This window comes from Serinus canaria, chromosome 6 (assembly GCF_022539315.1).
Source record: "Serinus canaria isolate serCan28SL12 chromosome 6, serCan2020, whole genome shotgun sequence".
NCBI classification, from domain to species: Eukaryota; Metazoa; Chordata; class Aves; order Passeriformes; family Fringillidae; genus Serinus; species Serinus canaria.
Genome location: NC_066320.1, coordinates 21,646,704 through 21,673,315, shown reverse-complemented (window position 1 = coordinate 21,673,315; position 26,612 = coordinate 21,646,704). Strand labels below are relative to the sequence as shown.

The 26,612-nt window shown below is 41.1% G+C and overlaps 1 protein-coding gene across 3 annotated transcripts in view; it reads right to left on the bottom strand.

The window, feature by feature from the left end:
* ARMH3 (armadillo like helical domain containing 3) overlaps nucleotides 1–26,612 on the bottom strand; it is a 123,732-nt gene that overhangs the window by 86,320 nt on the left and 10,800 nt on the right. For all 3 annotated transcript variants that reach the window (XM_050976539.1, XM_009087243.4, XM_050976540.1), the window contains exons 6-19: nucleotides 26,447–26,539; nucleotides 25,511–25,585; nucleotides 24,774–24,860; nucleotides 21,492–21,548; nucleotides 20,462–20,505; nucleotides 18,849–18,909; nucleotides 17,846–17,892; nucleotides 17,109–17,184; nucleotides 14,434–14,527; nucleotides 9,516–9,617; nucleotides 5,114–5,172; nucleotides 3,721–3,786; nucleotides 2,568–2,637; nucleotides 1,021–1,081 (exon numbers count right to left, since the gene is read on the bottom strand). In XM_050976539.1, coding sequence (XP_050832496.1) covers nucleotides 1,021–1,081; nucleotides 2,568–2,637; nucleotides 3,721–3,786; nucleotides 5,114–5,172; nucleotides 9,516–9,617; nucleotides 14,434–14,527; nucleotides 17,109–17,184; nucleotides 17,846–17,892; nucleotides 18,849–18,909; nucleotides 20,462–20,505; nucleotides 21,492–21,548; nucleotides 24,774–24,860; nucleotides 25,511–25,585; nucleotides 26,447–26,539 — 992 coding nt within the window. The remainder of the gene's footprint in view (nucleotides 1–1,020; nucleotides 1,082–2,567; nucleotides 2,638–3,720; nucleotides 3,787–5,113; nucleotides 5,173–9,515; nucleotides 9,618–14,433; nucleotides 14,528–17,108; nucleotides 17,185–17,845; nucleotides 17,893–18,848; nucleotides 18,910–20,461; nucleotides 20,506–21,491; nucleotides 21,549–24,773; nucleotides 24,861–25,510; nucleotides 25,586–26,446; nucleotides 26,540–26,612) is intronic.

Here is a 26,612-nt window from a genome sequence, read left to right as displayed (position 1 = left end):
GCATTCAGAACACCCACTTTGTCTGCAATAACTGTGTCTGCTATGGGATGGTTTCAGACAGGACCAGAGTGAAGGGACTGCACAAACATGCCAAAATAAATGGATACAAATGTCCACTGATGGTTGCTACTGCTCATTATTTCTAGTGTTACAGGGTTTCTAGATGTGATGCTGCTTTTGAGTCCAAACGCTTCACACCCTTCTTGTGAAACTCCAGAGCATTACATCCATCTACAATTAGTTCTGCAATAGTCATAAAAAAAAATAAAATCTCACAAACTCGACTGAACTGCACAACCCTTGAAAAGGCATTGTAATTGCAAGGTTATTTGGGCAAAACCAGAATATGCTGAAAAGTTACCTTAGGGGAAAACATCCTGTGTGTCTATCTTTGCTCCAGAATATAGTGCTGTTCACATCTTGGGGAAATTCAGCACTGTACAAACAGAGCAAAGCCAACAAACTGTCTAAATCCTACTTCTGCCCTCCAGGCTAAAGCAGTACAAAGCATTGGAGAGGCCCCTGTGGGACACAGGGAGTGCTCATGAGTAGCTCTGTCTTCTTGTCTCCTTTTGCCCATTGCTAAGTTTTACCCCTTGCTGCCTAGCAGGCCACTTCAGGATTAAACCTCCCTCCCTCTCCACACTGCCTTCCAGGCCTCGTGTCAGTCATCCTTGCTTTTTCAAAACTGTCTTTTCTGTTTCTAGACCAAGATTCATCTTCTGGGAAGTGGGAATTGCTGCAATGACTCTGTGTTACGAAACTTCTTTTAGACTGAAAAGCTCTTTGTGTTAGATCAAGTAGATTAGGGAAACAGTCTGAAATTGAATTGCTTTCAATTTTCTGGCACACAGAGGATTTTTGAAGTAGAAAAAGTTACTGGAAGAGTTCATGAAAAGCCGTCCCACTCCCCACCAGCCACAAAGTGTTATTTCAGCCAGAAGATTGCTCTATGGGCAGGATTCTACCTAAATTCAAACTTCAAATGAAATCACAGTGAGTTATCCCACAGACACTTACACATAGAGATCCATAGGAAATTCTTTCATCATGTGTGTTACAATGAATTCCACCATCAAATCTGACAGAAAAGAAAATGATAAAGTAAGTATTGAGGTGGCTACTGTTAGCTTTTAGTAGACTACAAGGAAGTCAAATTGCCCCACCTACCTATCTCTACCAGACAATAGTCCTGCTTAGATGAAAGGGATTTCACTTTTTTTGTTTGTTTGTTCTAAAGAACAGTAGACATTTGCTAGAACTAGAAAAGAACCTACTGGAAACCGAGGGTACATACTGTAATTTGCTTTAAGGCACTGCTTCCCCATATGGTTTCCCTTACTATTAGTCAAAGACTATACCATGAATTCTGATGTTTAGAATTGCCCTCATATTTCAAGCCCTGTCACTAATGGAAAATTCCATTAAGAAGCACATTTTAGAAAACTATTCAGAAACAATGCACAACCTGGATGCTACTTAAAGAGACATTGCAAATAATACCTATTTTTCCTAAAACAAATTCTGAAGCAAGTAGCTAGTAAAGCTAGTTTGATCGCAACATAGGCTAAGCTTTTGCTTAAGACTAATTTGGGGAAAAATGAAAAAAGCAGAATGTGTCTGACATTTAAGGGCTTCCAGTATGAAGATAAGAGGCAAAGAGTATAGAAATACAATTGAGAGAAGCTAATCAATGACAACTGAATGTGTGTGGGGGTGTGTTGAACCCAACTTCAGCATGAAATGCTTATACCAAGCCACTGGTAGCAATTGTGAGCTGTAACCTCCTAGGGCAGTAACAGCCCAGCAGTGTGACTCAACAGTGACTAGAAACAGTGCACGTGAGGAGTATATGGGATCTGATAGCTCTAGAAAGACTCTTCATGCAGCTGTGGTGTCTTGGCTTCAACAAATCACATTTCAAAATGCTCAAGTCTAAGACTGCTCTTGTACCATCAGGCTGAACAGCCATTCAGGGATCCAGGCTCCATCCATTTCTGAACCCACATGTGCTTTTGGCCTCCACAGTAATGAGAGTCACAACTTAATCATGTGCTGCATGAAAAGCTTTCAACTACGCCTCCACATCCACAGGCAAAACCAATTCTAGCTACTAACACTCCTGTTGTTTTTTGGTTCAGAAAAGGCTCAATGCCCAGCAAACACGTTCACAAATAAGTTTTTGTGAACCACAGGTCTGCCATCATCTATAGTACTTTATATCTATAAAGTACTTGTCGCTGCTACCACACTCACCTAAACACCGAATTTATTAATCAACTGTCCTACCTCTTGTTAAAAACTCAGCTCAAATGGGCCAAGCAGTGTCTGTAAAACTTTCTGTAAATGTATACAGGATTATTGCTACAGAGCTGCAATCTTGGATTTGTCTGTGAGGTAGCCAAGTACAAAGATGGGCATGGATTGCTGGAAACATCTTTACTATGTAACTGTCCTTCTTTTAAGTCCATCTGCTGCTCCATTTAATTCTCAAATCTCATATTTCTATTGCCCAGCAAGAGATGCTTGAGGAGCCACAAGCACACAGCTGCTCTGACAACACTCACCGAGCACCGCACACACCAGCGGGCGGCAGGGCAGGTTCTTGTCTGCTGCTTTCTTCCGATGCCTCATTGGCTTCAAACACACAAAGATGAAAAGAAGTCAGCAGAAGCCTCAAGTGACACTCTGTGTATTACTGTATTTTTCAAGCAAATAGTACAATCAGCACAGGCTTCCTTTTGTCTTTTTCTCCAACTGCCATCTTATATACACTAACCCTAAAGGCCATGGCTGGAGCAAAATTGTGCCTGCTTTCCAGTGTGGTGATACTGGGGGTTTGTTTCTCTAGCTGTATGGATGGAGGGCACTGTTCTGCTGAGGGGAGGGACCCCGAGACAAAAACAAATCACACAGAAATTCCTCCCCCTTGGTTAACATACTGATTTGTTTCTGACCCAGAAGTCTGATTGGCATTCTTAACAGTGTGTACAGTAGTCAGTGGCTTTGGTATTCATTGAAACAGACCAGAAAGGCAAACTGGATAGCAAATCTGTTGTTAAGGGGTAATGACTAGCATCCTTGCAATGTGGTCTCCATAAAGTAAGATGTTTGTTTCTTTCTTGAACAGTGAGTGACTTTTGAGTGCTGCTTCACTACCAGATGAAGTGGAATTTTGTGCCAATACCACAAAGACAGAATGGCTCAAGTTAAGATAACCATTCAAGTTACTTGTAAGTGCAGAGCTTCATGAGCCACGTAAGGACACTTCTTCCACCACAGGAAAAAGCTCTGGAAAAAATACTTTCCTTCCTGAAGGTGAATTACTCTACCCAGAATAAGCCAAATAAGAGCACTCAGTGTAACTCCAGCTGGCTATTATGTATCACATGAGGGCTAATGCTTGCTGGAGATTAAGGCAGAACATTCTCTCTAGCACTGATTTCCTCAGAGACCTCATCATACACAGCTCCTCGCCAGCTAGACAGGCCTCTAAATTCACTGACAGGGCAAAGAGCTCTTTGTTCTTTGAAGAATGGAGACACTCTGAGAGCAACTTCAAAATCATTCTGCAACTCCTGCATTCCTGACAGTATTTCCACATGCCTTCACAATGTAGGTTAGATGTCTGTGACAATTTTCAACATATACTTTCCATACATACTCAAATCCTCTGTGTTTCCATTCTAAAGAGAAAACAATCTGGAGGAAAAGACTCACCACTCTGTGTAGGTTTACACGAAAATTCATGTTGTCATCATGAAGAAAAGCATTAGCATATTGATCCTATTGAAAAGGGCAAAAAAAGGGAGGAGATATGAAAAGCCCAACACCCTACAGTTGCCTTTCAAATCACGTGTTTCAAACTCCCAAGATACGACCACCAAGCTATAAAGCCATCTCTCCATCTCTTCTTGTCCCACCCATGTTTCCAGTCACACAAAAGTAAACCCCCCCTCCCAATTCCACTTTAGAAAAATTAATTGCTATCAAAAGAAGCAGTAGTTCAGTCTAACTTTCTCCCCCTTTGCTCATTTAAACTCTGGACTGTACACACCATGGTGTCACAAGTTTAACAAGTGCTCCAGGTATATAAGATAAGAGGTGGGTCTACAGCACCAGTTATGTGACTGTGTGGACAAAGGTTTTTCCTGGGATTTTGATTCCAGAAGCTACTACAGTACTAGCAGATATGTTTATGAGCTGGTCCACCCCAAATCTCATTCCAAGACCATCTCTAAATTAAAGAGACTTCTCCAGATAATGCACAGTCAGAATAGCTAATAAACATATTCTCTCTTTAATATCAGAACCGAAGAATGCCCTTGTTATGCAGGAACAGAATTTCTTATCTTGTATTATCTATGCAGCCACCTGAAGAACAAGTGCCAAAACCATTTAATTAGAAAAATTTTAAATGTAGATGATTTGTTTTCAGGCTGCACCCTGAAGAAACATTATTACAGAATCCTTACACGGGCTATCAACCTCACTGCTTTTTATTCTTTAAGGATGAAAGGTCTTTACTTGCAAGTAAGCAAGCAAAATGTAAATGCCACACAAACACAACCACAATTCAGGACATGAGTCAGCCATTAGAACATAGTCCCCATGAGACAGGGCCACATTCAGCCAGGACTGCTGAGAGAACTCTGTGATGCTGCTTTCTCACCCTACTACCTCGTTTGCTATTTGTCTTGTTTGTAAGGACCTACAAACACGTGACTTACTTTCAGACTTGTACCCTTCTTTGGCAGAAGGGATATGGCACAGCCTGTGTTTACCATGAACAGCACAGAGCTGAAAGCCATTAGCACATTACTCATCTAAAAGCCACACCACAGGGTCACTCAAAAGCTTAGAGAGAAAAGGCTTTGGTTTACTCTTTTTTCTCCTCATCCCCAGAAGTTGGCTAACTCAAATAAGATGATCCAATTTTCAAGTTTCAAGTCGACTTTAACAGTATTGCATCAAGTATATTAGCAAACAATAAGTGCCTGAGGACCTCACCACTCAGTACCACTGTGGATATTCGGCTCCTGCCCCACAGGAGGCAGGGGGACAGAGCCTTGCAGCACAACATCAGCCGAGCAGCTTCACAGGAGAAACCTACCTCTGCTATGCATGTCAGGATAATGAGGCACAGCTTGCCACTGTGCAGCCGGTGCTCATCTGCAAAGGAGAGAAAACAAGTCCTCCATGAGCCACACAAGCCCAGCAAGGCTGAAGAGCAAGACAGCCGTTGCAGCAAAAGAAAAGCCCAGCTTGGAGATTCTTCACAGTCCTACTTCCCTCCATGACAGCTAATAGTATTAAGCACTCAACCTCCAGCCTGGCCACTTAATCCCACCCACTTGTCACCAGTCTGCACCAACAGCAAAGGTTCAGGTTTGAACTTCCAACAGCACTGTAACAATCCGCTGGGCTTCTGTCACATTCAGTTTTACTTCCACAGCTATTCTAAATACTGTCCTTCTGTCACAGCAGAGACACACTGTTCCCTCTCTTAGACAAGGCGGAAAGCAAAACATCACCTTTGCTGTAGGTTATGAAACAAGCAGCAAAGCTTTCACAGAGGCACAGCACTGTGCAGCAAAACAACTGCTGACATTATGCTCTAAGTTCCAAGCTTTAACCCCAATATTGAGAGACACAACCTACTTTACTCTTTGCAAAAACATGAAAGAAGGGACTCTGCAAAGACTTAGCATTTTAAGCCAAGAGTTTCACCCTGATCATGTTCCACAACTTCTTATTCATCTCACAACTTCAAACAGCTTTTGCCTTGAATGACAGCTGGTGCAAAACATAGAAGAAATCTCTGGTTCAATCCTTGCTCAAAGCAGGGTCAGGTAAGATCATATTGTAGAAGGTACTGTCCAGTCAAGCACATATAAAAATCTTCATTCTAAAAAAGAACGTGCTTGGATCACACACCCCCAAAACCCACACACTCATAACTAAGTTCTGAGAAGACTTCACATTGCACATTACCAAGATTTCCAAAAGCTGCTCTAAAGCACAGGAATACTAAACATGCCATCCCAGACTTCTGCCTTAGAGTCAGACCCAAAGGAGAGGGATATCTGAAACAGTCAGACACACTTTCATATAAAGCAGAAGACAGCATCAGCCAAATTCCTTCTTTGCAGATGACTTCGATGAACACTTTGCTAGCTGGTGTGTATATGATAATTATAAAAACAGACAGAATGGGCTTAGCTAGCTGTTCTGTTTAGTTTGACACCTGTTTTGTTTTCTTTTCTATGCTGCTCAGGGACAGACATTTACTAACAAGATGTGCCCTGAAGTGTGCTGATTTCATCTTGCAGCACTAAGTAAGATGAAGAGGAATTTTGGAATGGGAGAGTTAAAAGCCTCTCCCATCTCCTTACCTCAGCTAAAACGTTTAAGTGTGAAGTTTTGTACTTCAGCAAGAAGGAGAAATGACCTAGAATAAAACTGATACCCAGGAGTCTTGTTATTTTTATATTGTAAGGCCTCTCTGTATGTTTCTGTAGGTGCTGCTACCACTTCTCTCTCTGGGGATCATGCTGTAAAGGTTCCTGTTTCACACCATGGACTCTGCCCTCTGCCAGAACATCAGACCATTTTCAGGAGCTGTGGGGCAGCTATGCAAGCAGTTACTTGCGCACACACTTCACACTTTCAAAGAAACCTTCATTAAAGCAACAAAGCAGACCACTTTCTACAGGGAGGCAGATCAGCACTAAACCTGTTTTGCAGATGGGAGAAAATGACACAGAGGTTTTGTTTCTCCCAAGGCAGCTGCCTCTGACTGACACAAGGGAGGATAACAAGAGAAGGATCTAGCAAACACAATCTATTAAATTGTGCTCTCTAGGATAGGACCAAAACAAGTGTCTAGTCCTGGATGTGGAAGAAACCAATTTTCCCTCTAAGGGTTCCCACCTGTCTCAAGACACAAGGAGTAAATGAGAATTATTCATTCTTCTTGCTATATTGGTGTCACATAGAAGCACAGAATCGTTTAGGTTAGAACAGACCTTTAAGATCATGGAGCCCAAATGTTAATCCAGCACTGCCAGTCTCCCAGTAAACCATGTCCCTAACTGCCACATCTACATGTCTTTTAAATACCTTCCGGGATTGTGACTTGAGCACTTCCCTGGGCAGTCTGTTCCATGCTTGATCTTATACAGGAAAAAAAGTAAGTCAGTGCTCCATCTATAATCAAAATAGAAGGGCAGGAAAATACCCACCAGAATTAGTAAGTGTTGGTTTGGAAGGCACACTTTTTAAATGATCAATCAGTGGAGCTCACTGCCATGAACTAATGTGGTGGGAAGGAGGTCTATCAGCTACACAAATTTCAGACTTATACAAGCTAGAACCAAAGTAAAGAAAGAAAGAAACATCAACTCCTGTCTCACAGCACAATAAACTCATCTCTCACTGGCTTGTTTAGTAAGGAATCCCTTCTATCAGATTTCATTCTATCTGAAACTAATCCTGTGTGGCAGCTTCCAAGGCCCTCTGCAGACTTTCCATATTACAGTGACTAATAAGGGAAGAAGTTAAATTAAAAAATATACAATTGTTCCTTCAGAGTCTTGGATCAGCAAGATAGACCCGGAGAAAAGCAAATGAAAATGAGCAAATTAGAGAGCTGGTAAGTCCTCCTCACGTGTGTAATCTATTAAAATCACTGAGCCAAGATTGATGTGGTTTAGTTCAAAAGACAAAAGCAAGAGGAAACATGAAAGCAGACTTCAAATACGTAAGGGATGACACACAGAAAAAAGAAATAATCCACTCTCAATATCTATCTTGGAGAAGATAACTAGTAATTAATTTAAATTACAGTTAAGAATTTAGGAAGCACACAAAGCTTTCTCACAGTAAGGACAGTTAAATGCTGGAATGAATGATCTGAAAATGGTGCTCCATTATAATAGTATCTTCATCCAACCTGCCAGCAAAACCTCTGAGAAAAGATACAGGTAAACCTGATTCTGCCTAGGTGCCAAGGAATTGCGGTTTAACCCCAGACAGCAACTAAGTACCATGCAGCTGCTCAATCACTTGCAATGCTTCTCCTCTCCCCACAGTGGGGAGAAGAACTGGAAATAAAAGATAAATCATGTGGGTTGAGATAAGAACAATTTAATAACTGAAACCTCATCATCATAATCATGATAATCATAATAACCATCAGCAGAGTGAGAAAGGGTAACAGAACCAAAGAGAAACAAGTGATGCACAATACAGCTCATTATACAATCACTCACTGCCGGCTGCCCATCCCACCCACAAACAACAATCATCTCCCTCTGGGTAACTCCTGCAGTTTATATACTGGGCATGACATTCTATGGCGTGGAATATCCCTTTGGCCAGTTCAGGTCACCTATCCCTGCCCTGATTCCTCCTTGCTTTTTGTGGACATCCTCACTGGCAGAGCAAGAGTCACTGAAAAGTCCTCGACACAGGGTTAGCACTACTTAGCCAGAGCCAACATATCAGTGTGTTATCAGTATCATTCTCATCCTGAATCCAAAACCACAGCACTGTACCAGATACTAAGAAGAAAATTAACTCTGTCCCAGCCAAAACCAAATAGGGGTGCATGAAGTTCCTTTTGGTGCTAATTTCAGTTATTACTTTTTTTTCAACTAGGTTGCTTACTGAACAGGTGCAAGGCAGCCAAATACAACTTCACTGCAAGCTAGTAGATAAAAGGAAACTGCCTGCTCTCTTATTCAATGCTAAGCATTCATGAAATTCAGTAATTGATGTATCATAGCTCTGCAGATATCTTCATATTTCTATTGTTATATTTATCTTAACAGCAAAACTCAGTAACAGCCTGAAATATGGTGCAAAGATCACTTGTTATGTTCACACTGTGGTCCTGCCCTTATAACCACTGGGCAAAACAGCACCCTTGGGTACCCTGAGCAGGAGATTAAGCAATACTTCAGCTCCAGCAAGCTGAAATTAACCCCCACAGAACTACAGGAGAAACAAAAAGCACAACACAGACAGATATTTTCTCAAGCAAATTACTGCCACTGCAGTCTAAGTTGCTGCTGCCCCATGATATATAATAACAGAACCACCTGTTCAACCAAAGGACAAGGGAAGTATTTCCTTCTAATGTTGAGCTTTGCCCTCAGTGTCAGTTCCTAAGTGTTCTTAAAAATACAGCTCTGGTCTCAGACTTCCCCTCTCTGACAGAGAGTTGTGAATCAGATATACTTACACCTCTGGCACATAGACAGGCTTGGTTATTAGGTATTATCTTTTATTATTACATTCTTTCCATACCTGACATCTCTCCTGCCAGTATTAGGTATCTCCTACTTTCATAAATCTTCTCTCACAATAAGAAATCACTTAAGTTTTTCAAAGGTGAAACCTTAAATCTTTTTATAAAGAGACTCCACTTCTATTTCTGGAGTCACTAGGCATGTTCTTGTGCCCTCCTGACTTCAGAAGCACTGTTGGCTGCATCCACAGAATTCACTTACCTTTTGTGTCCTGCATCACAATTGAGCTGTACTTCAAGAAGGTTATCAGCAGGTTGCTCGTTTGCACATCAGCATCCAAAGGCAGCTCTGCAGAGCTTATGACTGGAACAAAGCAGATAAGACACATTTATCCTATCCAAATACAAGAAATAACTATACAGAGAACTAAGACACAGACTCACAGGTCTGGTGTAGGATCAGCCTACTGCAGGGCCACCTGACCTCCTCCTCCTCCTCCTCCATGACCACCCAGGAAAGATTTTGTAATGAAGACTGGTACCACTCCCTCAAAGACCATTTCTCCTGCTCTAAGCACAGACTGTGGTACCCTGCAAAGTGATATCCTTCTCTGTGCTGCCCCTGCTCCTCTTTCCAGGAAGATGAGCCCATGGTTTTAGCTCTCATCAACATCCCCAGCCTTGGGAAATCGGGATATTCGCACTGACACGCAATTAATTCTTACAAGCAACACAGATAACAGTCACACAATTCTCATTTTGTAAAAAGATGTGCCCAGGAAAGGCCCTTCCCTTCAGCAATTTTGAAATGTTAGTTCCAAAAGGTCTGTGTCAATTCCATTCTTCCCTCTCAACAACAGTTTCTCTTGCAGAAGCAACACACAAGACATAATGTAACAATTATTGCAGTACCAAAGAGATAGAAAAAGAAGGCAGAAACAGAAGATCTATAAAAACCAAGAAGCAAAAGCAGTCACAGCTTGTGCTAGATACATCTCAGCCCAGCAGGAAGCAGAACCGTACTTTCCATACCCGCAGCAGTTCATTGGCATTTCTCCAGGACACCAGCTGTACTTTTGACACCCTAACAGTGGACATCATCTGCCTCAGACTTTACAAGAAGCTATTTCATCTCCTCAGCTAATTCCACAATGTGCCTCCTCACTCATTCCCCCATTCCCCATGCACCATCTGAAGCACTGAGTTTATGAGCTGTCAAGCCTCTATCATGTGACTGAGCCACATTTTTACTGATGACTGAGCCTGAGCTGTCCTAAAGGGCCATTCTCTGCCTTTCCATTTGGAAAGCTTTACAAGAAATTTTGAAAGGGAGGAGAAAGATCAGTGGGAAACATGCATCAAGCATTTGCCTGCAGATCCTGCCAGATAAGTCTGATATCATTTAAGATAAAGTAGCTCAGACAAAAAAAATCCCCAAGATGATGGAGCTAGCTTAGGAACACTTCAGTAGAGTATATAATATAGCTTTGTATAAAAAAATTAAAAGTGAAGGAAATAGGTGGGAACCCAAAAAGAAATTTAAATTAAATTAAACTTCTATTTCACATCCAAAGATCTGGCAAACAAGATCCAATCAGAGAAATTACTGGTCTGAGAAAAAATTACTGCTTGAATTCTGAAGACATCAGTTTAGAGAATAATTCTTTGTTTTTCTGTGTGACCTGGACACAAGAAACAGTCGCTTGATAATGAACCTGCTAATGGCAGAAAGTTGGGATGTGTAAACACAGGGAAGTATCAGACTGCACTCAAAGAATGGGATAAAAACAAGAACAGATCATAAACACAAGATGAAATTAAACAATGCAATCCATAGGGTCAGGAATTTGGGGATTTATTTCCATGGCAAGCTGAGAGCTCATCAGCTGCAAACCAAACACCATGATGAGATCACGAGGTTACAAGCTACCAACATGAAAGGCTGAAGAGTGCAGTTCTACAACATTTACCCAGAAAGGCACTTCCAGCAGAGACACAAACACTGTAATGCCCTGCACAAGGTGCTGGTGAGGCCTTGTCTCAACCACTGTGCATAATAAGCACAAGCTGTGTTCAAAGAAGATAAACTTGAACTTGAACAAGTTTAAAGATAGGCTAGTATGTTGACCAGAAGAAGAGAGCACCTTTCTTGTGAAACAGCAAAACGCACCCAGGGGAGTAAACCGACATGTGAAGAACAACCTTTGTTTCAAGGGAGGCTTAACACCATGACAAATGGGTATGAATTGACAAGAAATCCAGGTTGCAAAGTTGAATGTTTCTAACCAAGGAACAAGATGCCAAAACTCCCCCCAACAGAAATTACTGGGAAACAAATTTAAAAGAGTAAGTCAGAGCTTGATAAATTCAAGGGATTGTATGATGATATGCCTGCAAGCACAGGGCACTAGACTCAAGAGTTAAGGAGACCTTTTCCAGCTCTATGCAACTGTCCTGACACAACAATAACACGACTGTTCTGGCTGCCTATGGGGTGAAACTCACAGGTTCTCACATTCAGGAGGTCATAGATGGCTTGAATTACAATTGACCAAAGTCTCTCTCTTCTCATGCTATAAAAGCAGCCTAAGACAGGGCACCCTTTGCACTGGAAACAGATTTGCAGACCACTAGTACACACATTTTAAGTATTATATCATCTCTTTCCTGCCCGTCCTCAGGAATGCTCAAGGCTTTTCTCACCTTTTAGGAAAGAAAAAGGTATTTATCATGAGATTGGACCTTGTAAGAAGTGAGGAATTACATCTGATTGTTGGATGACTAGGTTGGGGGCTCTGAGGGGAAATAATTTCATCCTGTACACAACTGTATTTTGGTTCAGAGAAAAGTCTGCTTAAATAAAAAACCCCTTTCAAAATTCAAGGCTTGTATCTCATAACCCTGTAATGAGGCAAGCAAGGCTTCAACTGGGGCAAGGGCAGGCACATAAGGATGAAGGAGACAAGCAAGGAGCAAAATGCAGGATTCTTTAAACTGTGCAGCGAGAGGCCCAGAGTACAGCAGAGGTTCTCATGGAACTCAGGATTACACAATCACCTTCAATACAAAACTGCAGCCCTTGGAAACAAGAGGTCAAATAGATCAATGTAACTTCACTGTTTGAATCACATAAAAAAAAACATAATGGGGCTTTTAGGTTATAAAGGTTGCACATTCCCAGGCATGAACTGGTTCAGTCCATTCAGTCTTGAAGACCTGGGACTCCTGACACATTACTAATGTGCCATGTCTGTTGGCAAAGTCTGTGCAATGAGTCTGGAAGCTTTCTCACTCCCAATATTATGAATAGCTCAAAGATTTAGCTAAAAGTCTGAAAAATGTATTTATATCCCTAGTGGATCCCTCTTGAGCTGTTACAATGAACGTGGTGAATGAATATTTAACAACAGTAAGCAAACTGACATTTAGATAACTATGGTGACAGGCACACTTGATTTACATATTATGGATAAACAGTTTTTAGCAAAAGCCTCATTTCTCAAAAAAAAAAAAAAAAAAAAGAAGAAATCACTCTGAAGCACACATTGCTGCTTATCCTGGTTCATGATACAGACCTTTTTTAACACACATTTTGAAACTTTACAACATCTTAATTTACACTATAGGTTAACAGCCAGAGAAATTTCAAATTAGAATATGAACCCTTTTTTTATCCCAGACAGCATAAAAGAAAAGCACCTGAAATTCATACATGGATTTCCATATGTTAATGCAACTTGTAAACAGTTCAACTACACATTATTTTAGTGCAGTAAAGAGGAAGCAATCTCATCATTCCAAAGCCAAAAAGCCTCTTGCTAACTGGCAGCCATGGGCAAATTTTACAGCTGAGTTGCAAGACCTTAGTAAATGAGGAAAATTCTGACATCTCTTTAAAACAGCAGTACTGAAGCACCACCAAACTAAACCAAGCCAAGGGCCACAAAAAAAAAAAAATCACATTGTTGGGATCAACAAGGTGACAGCAGATAAAAATAAAGCAAGCTTCCCAATGCAATTGCTGCACATAAAGATCAGATCCTTATCTTAAATTTAGTAACCATACTAAAGCCACAAGAAGCCTCAAACTTCAAGATCATTGCCTCTGCTGAAAGTAGGATGGAGGTTTTGTTTTGTCTTGTGGTAAATGAAAAAAATAAAAAAAAAAGTGCAAGCAAGCCGTAGTTTTAGGTAAGCACAGATTCTGTCAGTTGTGTAATATGGTGTGGGGGTGGATACATTTGCAATGAACACATTGAACAGAAGCCCACAAAATGCCCATCCCTCCACATTTCATGTTATATGCACACAGAGACATAGGGGACTCTTTATCTGAAGCTTTTGTTATCCATGGCAACCAGATAGAATTCATCCACGAGGAGGATCATCCTTAACTAGGGTATCAAATGACCTGAATAGATGATATAACTGAGTAACCCAGGCTGCTTTTCCCCAGAAATATTTCCAAACTGTGCTCTTTTCAAATTGACTCTGTTCCTTCATTAAACTCTCTTCAGTTCAGATGCCATTAAAGTACATGAAAACAGCCATTTCATTTCTTCTCTTCAACTAGGCTACATCTATCCATACCTTAAAATGAAAGGGCTTTATTTTAGATGGTTTCAAAGCATATTTATGTGGACACATAACATCTCATTTAGAAGAGAGATCTAAGGTTAAGCAGTCCTTTACAAAGCCTATCAAAGAAAAGGCAATAAGAGGGAGGAATATTTCCACACCCAGCCTGAATTCAAATCCCAATTAATTCAAAGCTGAGGACAAGTGCATTAACGACAAGCAGGAATCCACAGCAATTCTTTGTAAATCTGTTCCAATGAGAAATAATCCCAGGCAAAGGACCTGACACTAGAAATATTCATAAGTAAAAGCCTACACAGAATAACTAATGGGCTGGGTGTACTTTCATGCAAATACTGGGGCAGTACTATTTTCAGAAGGAATGTCAGCATAATTGCATTGAGCAATACGCAAGGCAAAATAAAAATAAATTTGAGTCAAAGAATCTTGCTCATGTTTAGCAAGGCATATTACTCCAGGAAGATACCACCAAGTTACATCTGCTCCAGACAGACCTCATTAGTTGCCATCTCCAGAAAATAGTTTGCTAGTTATTTTACAGTTTTAAATTATTTTTCCTCAGGAGATGATTGTGCTTTTACCATCTGAAGAAGGCGGGGTGGTTCCAAGTGGAGTGACAGGTGTGGTTGGAACTGGGCTCGTTGGTGATGTCATCAGGCCCATTTCAGGGTGGCTCTAAGAGAAAACACAAATGCACAGGTCAACTGCTTCCCCAGGCACTAGAAACACAGACCACTACTTGTACAGTTCCATGCTCTTGCACAATAGACATGACTAAAGAAGTCTCAAGAAACTTCAACCTCTTCTCCAAAGAGCCAGGCCATGGTTCCTGACCTTGGATGTCTAACAATTAAACTGTACATCAATTTCTCTACTCTACAAAACACAAAAATATATCAGTAAGTGGTGGCTCTCCCCAGCAGACAGAAAAAATCCCCTTCCCTAATGCAGAATGGGAGATTTGCTAAAGCCTACAATGTTAATAGCTTCTAATTCCCCCTAAAACAACCCAAGGATGTGCATTTGATGTCTTCCCCCATGATCCTTTTACTTCTATTTTTAAGAGCAAGTTCTCCTTGCTCCTACCCCCCACCTGTTCATATTCAAAGATAATGGCAATTTATCACTTTTCTGTCTCACTGTAAAGCCCTGCAGGAAAGACAGTGCATAACATAAATAATACTATCATTATTGATCCTCTCAGCTTCCATCAGCCAGTCGCTCTCCCCATTTCATCTTTGCTAATAGCTGCCTGCCTAATTACTGCTTTGACTTCACTCTTTGCAGGCTTCCAGACCCATCCACACTGGTGGGAGTGTAGGCAATCTGCCATGCTATTTTTGAGTCTGGCTGCCAAGCAAAGTGTCCATCTCATAGGGCAAGTTTTACATAAATGTATCATCTGCCTTAATATATCATCACAATTTCAAAATAAAAGGAAGATACAGAACTGCTGATTTGATGTTAGTTAGTTCCACAGGATTATTCAGTGTGGATATCCTCCACACTGCCTTTGAATATCTTAGTTAATGAGCAACTATAAATGCATATATTTTAGGGGAAGCACAGACACACATACTACAACTCAAAAACAATTTACATCCCTACAGCTACCAACTCACACTTAAAATAAAATTTTTCACTGAAAGTCTTACATAAGCCAGAATTCCTCAGACAGGTTTTGGGGGCTTACCTTCTTTCTCCAGAACAGTGACTGGCAGCTGAGAGACAAGAGTGCCACCCAGCAGCAAACCCGAGCACCCACAGCTGGTGAGCACACACTTAACGCTCCAGATACCCACACAACTGAATCCCTGCTCTTCCCATGTGCCACACAGCAGCAGGAAGCCATTCATGCAGCACCAAGCAATGGACACCAGCTTAGGAAAGTGCATCCATCAGCTTTTATGAGGTTTTTTTCAACATGACATGACCTACCTTGACCTCTCTTAAATGAAGAATTACAGACAATCCACCATTAGCTCTCCAATTCAACCCACTGATCAGTGATTGCTTCAACTTCTCTCACAAGTAGCTAGTCTATCCTTTTATTTTTAAGAGCTGATCTCTAGCTGATCTTTTTCTGCTCTGTTCTTTTCCCTGTCAAATGCCTCTCGTCCCTCAGGAGTATCTTGCCCACAGAAAGGCCTGAGTTGGTATTACCCAGAACTGAAAGAGCAGAAATCTCTGAGAAGGGGTAGGAATGAATAACCTGGGAAAAGACAAGCAGGGAACTTCAGAAAATTAAACACCCATGAAACAGAAGATTTCTTCAGAGGCTGTAGATCTGCTTATCAGACCTCTCCCATCACCACTACTGTCAGGAGTCCCCAGAGGTCTCCTCCATCCTGCCAAGTGTCGAGCCTGCGATCTATGGCTGCACTCTGAGGACCTGAACAAACTGGGCAAAGGTGTTAACTGTTTTGTTGATGCTGTTCCTCTCACACATTACAAGCAGTACCTACAAATCAAAATTAAAAGCCTGAACCTGAAGGTCTTCCTAAACACATCAGGCTACCCTTTCAGCACAATCACTGCATCACACAGGCTCATTATCTGCCTCCCAGCAGCAACCACCTCTCCAAACTCACACAGCATTTAGAAAAGCATCCAGAGACTTGTGATCAGAGCAGCCTCTCAGAAGGCAGCTTCTCCAGCATAAAAAGCCCAAGGACAAATGCTATGCTCCAACAACTGGTTCCCATGCCAAAGGGGCTGGACTCTTCAAGGAAGTCTGAACACAAAATAGTATTTGAAACAACAACAGTCACATGTTGGTTGGTTAAGTGAAGAATACCCAAATAGGCAACATCACTCACTCCATGCACACACATACAGGACAATCCATCCAATTTGGGAACTGAATCAGCCTCTTTCTCTCAACCCTAACTTAAAACTATGATTTGCTCTGGGAGCTACAGCAACTGCTTTGCTCACTCCATCCTCCCCCTAAGTGGACTATCAGTAGGGCACAGAAGGGACTCTATGCAGCCCTTCCCATTTAGTGGCAAAAATTAATCATTCCAACATGAACTGTGACCTCAAAACTCTACTCATTTACTGTCAAGGAAGGAAGTATATAATAAAAATTCTTCCCCTGGTCCTGGCCTGCTTATGTTCTTTCATGCTGATCCTACGACAAGTATATAAGGGGGAAAAAAAAAAGAAATTATCTTTTCACCAATTCCATTTCTGGCTTTCTGATTTCAAAGACATCCACTACAAAGAAACAGAGAAACATTCCACTGAAACTCACTTGTGCCAGAACTGTGATGAAATTCCTGTTTAAGTGAACAGCTTCATAGAGGGCCAGAAGGATTGCTTCATTTGTTCTGTGGGAAGGATACAGACAAAGGCACAGTTAGTGATCAGGAGCCAAGATCTTCAGAAGTGTGGCCTATCTGAAAAAAATTTTTTTTTTCAACTATGGAAAACTCTGCCTCTGAAATCCAGTTGTTCTTCCAACTGTAAGTAGTACTAATTACAGCACTAGTAGTAGCAACCCATAAAAATAGCTATTTTTAGAGCACAACTACAATCTTTGTTGCTTTCCCACTGAAGATGTCCCTAGTTGCTCAGTGTTTTCCACTTAAAGTCCTCTCTTTAAAGAGCAGAGGGTCCTAAAGACACTAAAATCTCTCATATTTATCACTTGCCTCCTTAATTTAGAAAATACTTTGATGAGGGCCAGAGTGCACAAACTTTTCTCCTCATGTGCCACCTCTGAGACACTTATTATATATCATAAATGCCTCATAAAAAACACTGGATTTTTTTAAATAGACTTCATTACAAGCAATTCAGCTGTGTCTCCTCCTGCTGTACTCTTCTCATAGAAGGGCAAATCCACAGTTTGCAGGGTGTGGTAGCATTTTAGTGACAGGAGAGCCTGCTCCTCTAGTTTGCTTTGTGACATTAAATAGCTCTGTGAGCTATTTAATGTGGTGGATGGCACTGACCACTTCACTGTGTAAATAAAATCTGAGCACTTACTGGACAGAGATCTTCTCATCAGCATCTGCTATGAACATGCTGCCCACCTATGGAAAGAGAGAGCATTGCACAGCAGGAATTTGGGAAAGCTATTGAACAACAAGAGACAACACATGGATGAAAATACATTTTATTTTGCTGCACTGTCACTGACCAATGCTTCACCTGTCAAATCACAAAAAAGGACAAAAAAACAAAAAAAAAAAAGACTGGATCTTGAATCCCAGCCTGGATTAGTTTGCCATTTTTTAAGAGGACAATAGAGATTATTTCCTACCTGCTTGCCCCAGGGTGGCCACAGTTTTACAAAAGTCACTCCTACAGACAGCTGTTAACACTGAACTACCCTCACCTACAGGAAATTTTTTCTGTCAGATTTCAGAATACTATGAAATCTCTAACTAAAGCAAAGCTAAACCGAAGAAAGGGGAACAGTGGATACTCTTTACAAGGAAGAAATTTGCAACTGTTTTTGAAGGGAACCCCTTCAAAAATGCAGACAGTGCCCACTGCAGAATCCAAGGTTTACCCCACAGCTAAAGTGCATCCATGCTTGAGAAACAAAACAGTAAAGAAATAGAACCCCAAAGACCAGTGACAGACCAGACTATGTGCCACTATGTTTTAGGCTACATCACCAGATTAGTAAATAGCTTTTAAAAATATATAGCTGTTTAAAAGGATTAAAAATTTTTTAAAAAGATTAGAAGTTTAAAATAAGGTTATTTTTGAAATAAAGTCACCTAGAGTGAAAAATACGCAGGAAAAGAATTTCAGCTATCAACACAAGAGTAGAGATCAGAGAGTCCTTTGAAAGAGCTTTCCCAGACAGAGAACACACTCGTCAGAATACAACCACTTCAGCTGTATTTAGTTTCGATTTGTTCAATCCATCTCTACCTCCAGAACTCACATTCCAAACTCAAACTTTTTAGAAACACTCTCCTGCTGAACTTGCATGAATGCACCTTTTTAAGAATGGAAAAACACTTTTCTTGCTTACCATGTTAGTTAGGGCAGAGAAGAAACCAGTCTGATGCTCCTCTTCTTTATCTTTGTACTGCCTGAACAAAAAGGAATAAGGATGAAGTTTCAGGGTTAGAAATGGAACCAGGGTAACTTCCCCTAAATCCCTATGTATTAGTCTTATTTGACAAGAATATAGAATAGAGGAAACTTCAACATTCAACAGTCTTTTTCAAGAACTCACAAAAGAAGCGACAAAGGGTATTAAAATATTTGTAAATTGTGTAGAGTTGAAGTGAGGCAGCTGAAAGATGTGAAACTTGAAACAATGCTTGTGCTGTTACAGAGGACACAAGCAATTTAGGCTAACTCTGAAGGAAAGGGATCAAGTGGCTTCAGAAATTTTGTCCTGCACTGGACAAATAGTAATAAGCCACATGGGCACACAGGGTCAGTAGCCACAGAAGAGTTTCATTTCATCATCCACTACAGAAAAAAAATCAGAGTTGGTCGTCCAACTGTGTGCAGAAAGAAACCAGCAGAAATAGCCAGCAAATACTACATGGACCTTTATGGTTCATGGCCTGATCCCACTTTCCTGGAGCAAGTGAAGAGACTGTGGAACTAGAGCAAGTGAAGTCAACAAACAGGCTGGGTACCCCAGATTTAAGCTACTGCTTCATCTGGCACTCAAAGGGACTAGCAAAGCTCACACGGCCATTTATTTTGTCTGTCATGCAAGAATCTGATCACACACACGTAACATGGCAAGAAACCAACTCTAAATTCTTGGGAAAGGGGGAAGGAATGAGCTATGCAAAACAGGCCACAATCTGAGACAGCTTTTGTCAGAATGAAGGAAATTGGGTGGGTGAAGTTTTTTTCTGCTTTACTCAAATCATTTACTTTGTTAAATACATCTGCACGATTTGCTGATTTTGCAAGTCACCTGCATAACTATCACAGCAGGCTTTCAAAGGAATTAAAACATTTTCCTGGATATTTTGAGAATCCTACTGCACAAAAAATAATTCTTGAGTTTCCTACGTGAAATTGCTGTAAGTTTCCAAATTTTTCTAAAGCACTTTTCTCTTAGGAAAACTTGAATGTTTTATGCAGCTACTTATGAAGTAGAGGCTAAGAATATGCTACCCTTTCTGCTAACTTTCTGGCTCTTTCTTCAGCAGGAGTTACTGCTTTCCACCATTTGGAAGAGGTTACATTTCCTAATCATCTCTGATCTGGCATGTGGACAGCCCTGGATCCATTTTTTTCTTGTAGACAGTGTCTTGACCAAATCAATTTTTCAACAGAGAAGTTGTCAGTAAATTATTATCTTTCCATTTGTGACTAAGATTTTACACAAAGTTCATAGAGAGGTAAAACACATGACAGTAAAAACAGACAATGGATATCTTCCCCTACAGCAAGATCTCTCCTGAAGCACATCAGCCCAGCTGGTACAGATGCACTGAGACTTGCAATGACTGCATCAACTGAAGCAAAGTACCTCAAAAAATAAGACTATTCCCTGCCTCTCCAGGTGCATCAAGGCTGTCAGGTGATAAACAAGTGCTTTAACACAAAAAGAAAATAGTTTTTTCACAGTAACTATCACGTATTGAAAAACAAGACACAATTTGGTTTTACCTGTTATATTCCGATAAAGCCTGGGCAATTACAAGTCCCATTCCCTGAAAAAAAAAAAGCATTTAGAAATACTTCACATTAAAATCTCAAGGGAGAAAAAAAATCACACCCTGAACACACATTGCAATGCTGCCCCCCCTCCCCAAGATAACCTAGCATGGTATGCAGAAATTCCCTTGAAGCTGTTTGAACTATTAAGACGTGCTATGATACATCAACATTATAACACAAAAACCCAGGCAACAAAATTGAAATTACTAAGTTAAACAGAAAGCATGTACTCTTGGACCTCCAGATAGAGCTCTCACTCAAGAAGCCTCAGTAAAGCATCAAGAAATTTAGAAAGAAGTTGGTGTCAGAGGAAGGACATCCAAAAATTCAAAACAAAGAGTCATAGACACAAATAACCTTTGCCTTCTTGCAAACACCCTCCACCACTACAGAACTACTAACAGCTCTCACCCTTTAATTAGCATGGAGCTTGCTTTCTACGTCATGCCTAAAGAGCAGCTTCCAAGTCCAGAACTCACATAACTCAGTCTGCTGTAAATTTTAATCCAGGCCTGGATATGAAACTCAGACTGTAGCTACAACCCAAAATATACTGCAGAACTCTTGACTCAGTTACGAGCTTCCACTGAGTTACAAGAACTCACTTGTGGACTGGTAAAATCAAGTGACACAGCACCGGAAATGAGATTCCCTCTGGCATAAATCACCCTGTGCCTCTTTGGCACATGACAGCAAACAGTGTACAGATAGTTCACGAATGCATAATAGGTCAACTTTAGCGTGTTCCTTGCTACCTAGCTTTTAATCACCATTCAACTGGTGATCAAACTGTCCAAATAATGAGCTGTCTAACCTATTGCAAGAACACAGGGCTGAACAACCACTGTACTGGTGCTCCTTAGAGCAGCACTGTTCTGAGACCTGATTTCTCCCATCCACCAATGCTGGCATCCATTACCCTACACTTCATGTGAAAGAGCATCTCCAGCAGCACAGAGGAATCAAGCCAAGTACTCACATTGAGTGTGGCCTCATCATCCACAATGGACAGCTTCACAATGTAGGGATTCACTGACTGCTCAAGGTAGGGTGAAAAAGAAGAAAGAAAAATGGTTTTAAGTTCAGCCTTCAGGGGAAAAAAAAACACTATTATGTTTCAAAGTTTACCCAGCCACCTGGGAAGAATCTCTGTCCTGTCCCATAGAATACACATAAATAAAAAGAGTCACAGCACATGCTAAGACCACTAGGCCAGGGACATGTTCCCCTTATTGGCTCAGCCAGGCAGTCTCCTGATTTTATTCAGGAGGGAGTTTCTGTCCCTCCACCAACTCATCTGTCAGTCTGGAAAGTGGAGCAGCCATCCTGCAAGCCTGTTATCTGTGACACACACACAGTTTTGCAGCAGGAACAGGCAGTGAAGCTGGATGCAGCATTAGTGCTCTGCTATCTCCCTACTGCAGCACCCTGCAAAGATTGCTTAAAGCAGCACCCAGGAAGGCAGGACAACATTCTGGACTCATCTGCTGCTGTGTTTGCACCACTAAGAGCTGGAAGTCTCAAGGGAATATAAATGCCTTGAATTTAGCTGAAGAAAGAACACAGGCTTCATCTATAAATACAAATGCTAATAATTTGGGAAGCATTTCAGATTAGCAAAGCACATTTTTCCTGGTTTTTGTGTGTGTCAGTACAAAACTAAAAAAGTTTATTTTGAATCAAGACACAGAAGAAAAATCTCATCTGCAGGCAGGTCATTTTGCAGGGAATTGGAGCTTGAATAATTACTTTTTTGTTAAAGATTTTTTTTTTTTTAATAATTTGAGTTACGCAAGATCTTTGGGGAAAAAAAGAAAAACACATTAACTTTCTGATTCTCCAAAGCTGTGTCTTTCAGACCTGTAGTTGTCTACACCAAGGAGAGGCAAGTGCACAAAACTGGACATGAAGGGTCGTTGGATACACTGTATGCTGCCAGACAAGCCCACAGAGGGAAAACCCCAGATTCTAACTAGTTTCTTCCAGCTCTAACAAAAGACACAAGGTAATTCTAGCGGATTGAACATGATGCAAACAAACTTCTGCCTAGATGTAATCAATGAGTTCGTATGCAAAAGTCACTACTTGATTTTATGTTTTAACTTGCTATCCTATCAAACATCCCTTAAAACACTGGGAAAGTGATCAAATAAATACTTTTTCTCGCAGCATTTTCTTTCTCACAGTATCAGTGCAAGTATTTTCTCTGAAATCAAGACTAGTATTAAAAAAAAAATATATAGCTGATGGCTTGGATAAGTATATAGTTGGAACAACTTCTGAAAACTATTAGGATTTCAATCAGGGGCATCCCTTTAAAGGTTCCAAGCAAAGAGATGTAAATCCCTAGAAAAGAAGTCAATAAGCAAGCCAAGATCTCATCAACATGGGTAATGGCAGCATGGAGAGATACTCTCCAAGGAATTTGAGAGTTACAAAATTCACATCCCAAAAACACAAAAGAAGATCCTAATGTAAACACACTGGTATTTGCACTAAAAACAGACAAAATCATAGTCAGCTAAGGAATTTTGAGCCTTTTTAGATTTTCTTAAACAGCTGGAAACACAACCAATGGAGTTCAGACCAAAACAAAAACCTTTCAGCTGCACCACAGTTAACTGAAAAGAGAACTCGAGAGCACCTGAGGCATGAAAGTGTGCTACAAGTCACTGACAACCAGACAACCACCATACTGACCCTAAGGGCCAAAGAACAGCAAATGAAAGCAGCTACTCAAGGACAAAGATTATGCCTGCATTACTGGAAGCTTGGCTTGTAGCACGGCTGCCAAGGGCAGTGCTGGGCAGTTGTCACATAAAACCCTCCTGGGAGTAGCTTTCAGCCTTGCCAGAGAAGCTGGTTGGGCTGAAGCTCCCCTTGCTACACGTCCACTTCAGCTGGATTGCATGGATCGCACTTTTCAAACATCAGCACAACTTCCTTAAGAGTGCCCAGTTTCAAGATATCTCAGAGTGTTCTCCAAAGCACTTGACCCCAGCTCAATACTCCCCAGAAAGCCAAGGACAAGTCTCCTGCACTCACAGCATTCTACCTGACTAAGGACATAAACTGCAGTCCACAGGGATCCCTGCCTCAGGGATGGCAATTACACAGCTCTCCACCATTTGTCTGAATGTGGCAATGAGACCTCCGGTCTTCCCAGTCCACCCCTCATAAGCAACCCCACTTACAGATAATTCCCAACAGTTTTCCCTCATAGCCAGATATCATAGTCTACTGATGTCAGACTCCATGCTCCTGTTCCATGCTACCACAGCACAGAATGCTGAAGAGAATATGCAATTCATGATTCTGACATCATTGACAGGAATGAGAAATTGACAGGCATTACTTTGACACCAAGTGTAGTTCCTGTCCTTGCATGTTCTCTAGATCTATTCATAATTCAGAACAAGATCTATTATAAAACCAGGTAGGTTTTGAAGCCTGCTCCCTCCTAGTAATTCTGTTGAAGGGCAGGTTATTCCAGAACTTTCCTATTTGCTGCCTAATGAAGTATATTAAGATATTCCTATTTATGAAGAAAAAAACCCCTGATCATTAAAGCATCATGCCTCATACAAAGAAAAGCCAACATTAGGTGTTGTTCTGACATCTGAAATGTTTTTTTTTCAAGCTAACAGAAAAAAAATGGGAATATACCATAAACATAAAAAGGATGATGAATAAAGTTCCTCAAAGAGGAATCCATCAAAGAGAGAGACAGAGAGACTTCTCTTGGAACTACTAGCTGTGATGTTTCAGTTCATTCTTTGGTCACAGCTTCACCATCTCTTCTGGGGATCTGTGCTCTTTCAGTCAGCTAGTCAGGTCCCAAATCACAAATTCAGTCAGAAGCCCAGGATGACTGACAGCTCATTTTATTTTGGAGATTATGTATAACCACACACTCACACACACACACACAGAGGCAGACATGTGGTTTGGCACAACAGCAACTCTTCCAAAAGGACCTTCCTCAGACTATTTCCACAAAGGAAATGCAAATTCCATCTGTAGTTTCTTTCATGCTGGCACAGAAGGAGCTGTAGGAGTATCATACACATTTGATTGTACACATACATCAGAGACAGACACAGGGAGCATAACAGGGCTGCCTTGCAAAGCTTCCCCTGCTCCACACTGATGCCCTGATGCTACAGTGTGCACTGCTAAAAACTGTACTGCATGCTGCCTTCATAATCCAGAGGCCACTCTAAATCAATAAAGCAGAGAGAAGTGATGCTTCTACACCTACCTCATACTTTCTGTAGTTGACCAGCAAGGCCAAAAGGACAACAGCATCATACCCATGTTCCCTGCGACTAAGAGGGCTGGACAGGATCTGGAATAAACAATCACACTGTTCTGTCAGGCCTCCTGCAGGAAGCTTGCAGTGACTCAGAGCACAGCCATGAAATGTATGTGTAAGAGCAAATTATGTCCTATCTGAAAGCGGATATTTGGGTGAAGGGAGTGTCAGTGCCTCAAGGAAGTTCTGCACACACAGAAGCTCATTTATCACAGAAAGGATGCACATAGGCTTTCAGGGCATAAAGGGCAAATACATTTCACAACAGCATTGTATAATATCTCATCAAAAACTCTGCAAGTGTTCTGGGTTTCTCCAAGTCTCAGTTTCACTGAAAAAAGTATAATTTATCCAAGAGCAGAAAAAAATATATCCACACTAGCTTTTGAAAAACAGTTTCTCCAGTAGAGAAATTCTGTGTGAAATTAGCCCAGAAATCTGTTCAGATTCTAACTGTGCAGAAATGTCTCAAATGAAAATACTTTAAATAGTCAGTAGTGACTAAAAACAGCAGACTAGAGTAAAGGGGAGAGAACATTACAAAATATATGTATGACTGAGCTATGAATGGAAGCAGCAACAGTGCCACTGAACTATGTCGCATTGAAAAAGCTGAAAAGCAAACACATTACTGAAAGCTCTCACTATGGAAGAGTCCCCACAGTAGAAGGAAGAACCCTTACCTGTAAAATAGCTTCAAATATGCTGTTAATCATCACATACTCCAGGATGGTGTTCTGGCTAATGTTATCTGTCACCTGAGTACAAACACAAGTTTTAAAAGCTCATCCAAAACCCGCACCAATGCTCTAGCTCCTCTGGCATACATTGGGAACAGGAGAGTTCTGCTTCCAGATGGACACATTTATCCAGAATCTCACACTTAGCAAGTCAAGGTGTGACTAGCAATAGAGCTAGACATAAAGTAAAAGAAATCTGTCCTGCCTGCCAGCCCTCTCTCTGCCAAGAAGCACCACCCACGGACTAAGAGCTCCCCCACTTCACCACACGTTGGTATTTTGCACAGCTGCATGAATGACAACAGCCATCAGCTCTTGCAGGCTCTACACAGGAGGCAAGAATGAAAAACATGGCACATATGCTCCACTGAGAAGCTTCCCATCATGAAGAGGGCAATGAAGAGCTCCACCACTTTCATTATCTCTTATCGCAGTCAAAATAGTTCACAGTTGACCATCTCCAAAAGCTGATGAGTGGCAATTTATTACAACTTCCTCATTCTTCACATCCTCACCACTCTGGTCTAGTCCACACTTTGTCTTTCCTCAACCCTTCTCCCTTCCTTTCCATTTATCTGAGACTTCTTAAGTATCTTTTCCCTAAAAAAACCCCACACCTGTGAGTCCAACTGATACATGCTCCTGCCTCTCCCCTTCAGCCTCAGCTGGCACCTATCTAACAGAATGAAAAGTGTCTGCACTGGCATCATGGCTGGAGCTACCATGCGTGTTTTGGACTGACACTGGCTCTCATTCACCACTTCTTTCTACTTCTTAAGCTTTACACTGCAGCATTCTGCTCAAGTTTTGAAACAGTTCCATCCCTCAGATGTGGCTCATATAAGTCCTTAAGTTATTATGCAGCTGTTAATTACTTACTGTCACCAAGCAGAGAAGCAGCTTCAGACACAAGCTTTTTAGGCTTTCAGAACCTTCTGCACAGAGGAGAGAGTCCAAGCTCTCCATCAGATTCTAAAGAACAACAGTCACATTATTTAAAAGTAGTATTTTAAATTACTTGAAATGTTTTCTATATAAAGCCTTC